The sequence below is a fragment of the Pygocentrus nattereri genome, chromosome 19, assembly GCF_015220715.1.
Source record: "Pygocentrus nattereri isolate fPygNat1 chromosome 19, fPygNat1.pri, whole genome shotgun sequence".
Classification (NCBI taxonomy): domain Eukaryota; kingdom Metazoa; phylum Chordata; class Actinopteri; order Characiformes; family Serrasalmidae; genus Pygocentrus; species Pygocentrus nattereri.
The window spans coordinates 7,691,741-7,697,740 of NC_051229.1; the positions used below are offsets into that span (position 1 = coordinate 7,691,741).

The window sequence follows — 6,000 nt, forward strand, 5'->3', positions numbered from 1 at the left end:
GAGGAGCTATAGTCACATACCCAGACACACTTCAACGAGGCCAGAGCACTTTACTTTGTGAGGGACTCCTCAACCCAAACATTAATATGATGAACGCAGTGCCCTGAAAAACCACCAGAGTGGGAATAGAGGATTACTTGACAGCTAGTGTTAGGGTTTTTTTTTTTTTCTCTCTCTCAAATGATCCAAACCCAAAAACCAGTAATCTATGCACGAAGGCAGATTTATGTTTTATAACCCTGTGATTTAGCCTGTATTCTTGTTCAGTAATATCACCCTTTGGAAACAGATCCTAATTAGTATAAATTATTTATTTGTGCTTTTATTTTGGGATTTGCTAACAAATGATCCCCTCAGCTGCTTGTGATGCCCCTGGTCTCTCTGACTTTTTACTGCTGCTTTTGCCTGAACGAGCAATTCCTTGCTTTCGCAGCAGTTTCTGCTGTTGATCAGCAACTGTTTTCTGTATTTGGCCCACCATTGTGAGGTCCTTGCAGTGAAACAGACCTGCCACCTTGCCTCCTTTAACAGCTGTCACTGAAGCGATCATTTTAACCTGCTCTTTTCTTTGCTCCCGCTAACAAGTACATCCTGAAACTGTGCTGTAGGCCAGGTTAGGTTGGCCCTGACCGATTTTATTATTTTTGCGGGGCAGCATGCATTACGTAACACTGTGACTGGTTGCTTCTCAGCAGGGGGCTCTAACTCAGTGGCAGGGGGGTCGCAGGATCTTCTCCAGCCCAACAATCTGGCGCTAAGTTGGTGTAAGTATTCCATTCCTACCCCCCACTTTAGCTCTGTACCTTCCAAACTTCCTTCCTGCTCCTCAGGGCCTTCACACTCTATATGTGGTGGACTGGCCACTCTGCTCTTTGTTAGTTGGTGAGGCCATTGAGTGCTGGGTCTCAATTCAGTCAAATTCACTTTTGAACAAGACTGTACACAATTCAGGTGTACAGTTTATGCTTTCCAAGGACAACACTGGCTTCATTGCTACCCAGAGAAGCTCTCTGAAGTGGGATCGGAATTTAGCCGCATTTAAATCACGCTATAAAGTCTATAAATGAAAGCAGCTGCCTTCATAATGAGCCCTCAGTTATTTACCTCACCTGGGCTTATAAAGAAAATACTCCTCTGGTCAGGGTTGTGCTTGAAGCCCCATGGTTTAGCGGCCACCTTCTTTCAGTAGGTGGTGTCTCTTACCGGTCAATGAGTGATATTAGTCCTGAGAGATTTCTCAACAAATATCCATCTTTTCTTTGCAGCCAGTGGAAATATTCCTGCTCTGCAGAGGGACAAGGACAACACTAATGTCAACGCAGATGTGCAGAAGCTTCAGCAGCAGCTGCAGGACATCAAAGAGCAGGTAGAAAATAAAGGGCCTTACATTCTAGGGTCAGACCCGTTTAGTTCTCTTGTTATACTGATTTTGAATGGGAGGGAAAAGCTATTTCTCCAATAACGTACAATGAAGACATGTTTAGAGGACAAGTTTTTTTTTCTATTCTCTCTACAGTTGTTAATTATGAACAGCCCATGACATGGAAAAATTATTTTCACTTTTTTAAGCAAGAGTTTGGAATAATACGTAAACATAGTTAGTGTTAAACTGTGCCGCTTGCAACCCAGTCCATATATAGAAACTAAACGGCAAAAACAACCCATTTTGAGTTCAGTTTTTGTGATGTCACCAAAAAACAAACGCATGAACAGACATTCAGCCTACAGCAGGTTTGTGCCACCCATTCACACTGAAGCTTTAAGGAGTGTTTCTGCTTGCTTTTTGTATTAGGCAAAATACATGGCGATCAGATCAGAGATCATTTACATATATTAGTCTTAAAGGTGCAGTAACTCAAACAGCCTGTTTAATTCGAAGGAATGAAGAGGTCATGTAAAATGAATTATGACTGGTTTTGGTATATAAAACCACACAAAAAGAAAATGTATTGATATAGGTCCTTTAACTCTACAGTGACTCAAGTTTACACCATAGTTTATCAGCCAAGACATGTTTGTGTCCAATCTTTATTTGTCTGACACTGTTATCAATAAAAGCAGACAGTATACATTAAATGGTCAAGTACAGTACAGTAGCAGTTGCAGCTACATTTTTGTAGATAAGTGTATTTGGGTTTAGCCTTGTAGCTTCAGTGCAAAACTGAAGAACTAAATATCTAAGCTAATTAACTACAGTTTGAATTCTGTAAATCCAATTTTGGCCAAGCCCCTGCTTTTACTCCTACTCTTAACTCACCTGGGGGAAAATCATTTGATGCAAACTCAGTTGCTTCTGTAGTGCAGTTTTTCTGCAAGTTATAGGTTTTATACCAAATTTTAAAGTCTTCTGGCCTACAGCTAGCTTTAAATGTGTTTTGTCATGTTATGGTAATATTCTGTAGTGCAGGTTTGCGGCCCTCAGTCTCATCACTTTGACACAATTAACGATTTTGTGTCCTTTTTGCTTTTTCGTCCATCGTTTTTGTGCGAAAATGCACTATAGAGACTAGTAAATGTAGACATGATATTCAGCCTCCTAGCAGTAATGTTAGTTATCTGGCTTCCTTCTGTATTAGTATTTGGCCCAAAGCACTAGTTTATCAAAAGTTCTTTCCACCATCAAGACACATCTGAAGGGTCTTAATGTTTCTTAATGTTAATGTTTAAACAGGAAAATCTCACTCTCAGGGCTGTTGTGGCATGACTGTAAGAGGAGAGTCGTAAATCATTAATAAATATGGAACCAAAAACATGTCAGTCCTAACCATGTGTTTTGGCTCCACTCAGACCATGTGCCCGGTGTGTCTGGATCGGCTGAAGAACATGATCTTCATGTGCGGCCACGGCACATGCCAGCTGTGCGGTGACCGCATGAGCGAGTGCCCCATCTGCCGGAAGGCGATCGAGCGGCGGATCCTGCTCTACTAGAGCTCTGGCTCCGTCACCTCATCGCTCTTCATCCACAGTACCGGCCCCCACATCTTGCAAAGCTTTCTGTGGCTCACTTTAAGCTAAGAGTCATCAGTGTTATGTTAACTCTTTCTCTTTATTATTTTTGTTGATTTTTAATTTCCTTTTACCCAACCTGGACTCAAATGTATTCAATGCCTCAAGGTTAAATATTCTGTTTTGTTTTTTCTTTTATTCACTAATTTTTTGGGGAAACCATTTCTTGTTATGCTCTCTTTTTACTGCCGAGGGCTTTTGGCTTTTCTCAGATCTTAGAGATGGTCAGGAGCTACGACCACTCTACTAGTTTTATGATCTCAAACGACGTTTTTTCCTACTAAATCTTTTTGCTGGGACATGAATTTGATCACATCAACACGTTTCCCTGTATAAAAACAGAACAACCAAAACGCGCACATACCCGTTGTCTTCTGAGTTGATGGACAAGGGAATTGTCTGCTGTTATCGACTGTGCGATATAGATACAAAACAGAGAGATTAGAATGAAAAACACTGGAGTGTTTCTTTAAAGGGGAATTCCAGTGATTTTTTTTTTTTTCCCCCTAAATGTTCTCCGTAATTCAATCTTTTAGATATAAACAAAATAATTCAGTGATTTCATGTGAAATGGTGCGTCATAGAGAAACTTTCTGACCCTCTAGAGATTCCTCTGCAGTGGTGGTGATAGTGGTGGTGCAGTGTGTACAGCACCCATACAGACACATTTATTTGCTTTCAGAAGTATCTTCTCATTGTTGATGGTGGTAAAATCTGAAAAAAGTTTCCTTTGTGGACTATTTTGCCTCACAACTCCCCGCATGTACCCCTTCGACATGAATGGTTTTAAAAATGTATTTTAGAGCAGAACTGTCTCAGCCATCAGGCAACGTATTTATAACCATTTCATGGGGTAACGGGAACTTCTACAGTGGCAGATTTTTACATCAAACCACTTCGAATGACTTTGTTTAAATCTTAACCATTTAATCATCCAGAGATTTAAAAATAATCTGTAGAACACTACAAAGTTTTGGAGAGCCAGGCCCAGCGCAAGGGTTAATTTCATGCCAGTTCTTTCTATACAACTTCTAATGAGCATCTGTATGGCCTTTCTTATTGTCAGCCCTCATTTGCAAGCCTCAAACGACTTGCCACTTTTTCTACATTTTTCTTCTAATGTATTGTACTATATGGCCTGCTGCAAGCACATCTGTAGCTGCAGTGTCAGTGATCAGTGAGTGTTCAGCCAGCGTGGTGACGGTAAAGAAACGTCTTAAACACTAAAACCCTCCACTTTGTCAAAACTGCCTGAGACCCATACGCTGCCATTTAGAGTTTGGACTTTTGTAGTATCTACATTAAATGAAATCCCCTCTTTTTTTCTTTTCCCAAGCCATGATTTAAAAATCATGCGTGAAACTAGAATATATCGCAAAACAACATGTAACATTGACATCCATTCTCTTGCATGTGATAGTTAGTCTACATACCAGCTGTACTACAGTATACATACTGAGTATTATTGTCACATATTTGGTGGAAGTACTAAGGATGGAAGATCAAGGCCGGTCAATACAGCTTATCCTCATTGTCTTAAAATGGAAGTCCTGCTGTTTTTGTGGCTGTGTTACGAGGCGTTGATGGAAGAGTCTGCTAATAACCATTGATTTGTGTTGTTCCAAAAAAATATTAAACTAGTTTCTGGGGATAAGGTGCTGTTTTACCTTTTTACTGTCTTTATTTATGTTTTTCATCTTTTTAATTCAAAAATAGACTGAACTAGGGTGTACAATCTAATATAAAGCCAAGAAGAGGTATAAGAATTTTTTTCTATGGTTACCAGCAGGTAGGAAACTAGGTTTTTACAATAGCTTTTCTTTTACTCGTCTTACCTTTTGTCACAAGGAAAAACAAGTTTGTAGCCTGAGAACTATTTACCAAAACACTGTATCGTTCTGCGCTTGTAGTTCACGCCTTTAGAAGATTGGGATCACAGTTCTGTTCAGCTATAACTTCCATCTTGTTTACCAACAGTGTTTCAAATCATGCTGAGTCTTTAAAGAAGTCGAAAATAAAGAGGTTCTGTGTAGTCTCTGTAATCCTGTGGAGCCGTTTCCACGTCAGCAGAATCTGTATCGAGATGGCATGTTCCATCTTCCAGCTTATCACTCTTTTTGTTTGTTTTTGTTTGTTTTGTTTTTTAAAGATGGACAAGAAAAAAAGTAACTTCATACTTTTGCCTTTTTAAGATTTTGTATCATTTTCAGTGATCATGTTAACATTCAATGCTTAGATGCACTAATGTACTTTAATGGTAGTATTGTGTTGTATTGTCATGGTTACTTAAAGGCCTATTTTGTATCTTATTTTCACTACATAAAGACTTGCAGATTTAAAGGTTTCATTCTTTTTTTTCTTTTTTTTTGGCATGGATGTTTGATGTATGCAGTACATTTATCATGGAAAACAGCTGTTCACTATGTATTGCAAAGTGCTTTTGAGAAGAAATGCATTGCTGAATAAAGATCTAATGGAACCACACAGTGATACTGTCTCATGTTATAGTGCTCGAGTCCGTTCTCGAGAGAGTCCATTAAACGGCCTCAGTCTCAGCATCATTTGTCTCAGTCGCGAGGTAAGTTGGCACACAGGATGCTGTTGGTGGACTATTCTCAGTCCAGCAGTGACACTGAGGTGTTTAAAAACTCCAGCAGCACTGTTGTGTCTGATCTACTCACACCAGCACAACACACAGTGCACCACCACCACGTCAGTTTTATTGCAGTGGTGAGAGTGATCCACCACCCAAATAATTCCTGCTCTGTGGGAGTCCTGACCAGGACAGGGTGAAAGAGGCTATGAAAGTACAACCCCAATTTCAATGGAGTTGGGACGTTGTGTGGCATCAAATTCAAAATGAGTGAATATTTGCGAAAAACAAAGTTTATCCATTTGAACATTAAATATCTTGTCTTTGTAGGGTGTTCAGTTGAATATAGGTTGAAAAGGATTTGCAGATCATTATATTCTGTTTTGATTTACACAACGTCC

General features: G+C 39.7%; 1 protein-coding gene across 10 annotated transcripts in view; it reads left to right on the forward strand.

The window, feature by feature from the left end:
* Positions 1 to 5,496, forward strand: part of mib1 (mindbomb E3 ubiquitin protein ligase 1) — an 83,149-nt gene extending 77,653 nt beyond the window's left edge. For 5 of the 10 annotated variants that reach the window (XM_037531275.1, XM_017702483.2, XM_037531276.1 and 2 more), the window contains 3 exons: positions 693 to 764; positions 1,266 to 1,366; positions 2,788 to 2,928. In XM_037531275.1, the coding sequence (XP_037387172.1) occupies positions 693 to 764; positions 1,266 to 1,366; positions 2,788 to 2,928 (314 nt within the window). Of the gene's footprint in view, positions 1 to 692; positions 765 to 1,265; positions 1,367 to 2,787 lie in introns of all 10 variants that reach the window. The other 5 variants (XM_037531277.1, XM_017702486.2, XM_017702489.2 and 2 more) reach the window with 4 other exon arrangements.
* The last annotated feature ends 504 nt before the right edge of the window (positions 5,497 to 6,000 follow it).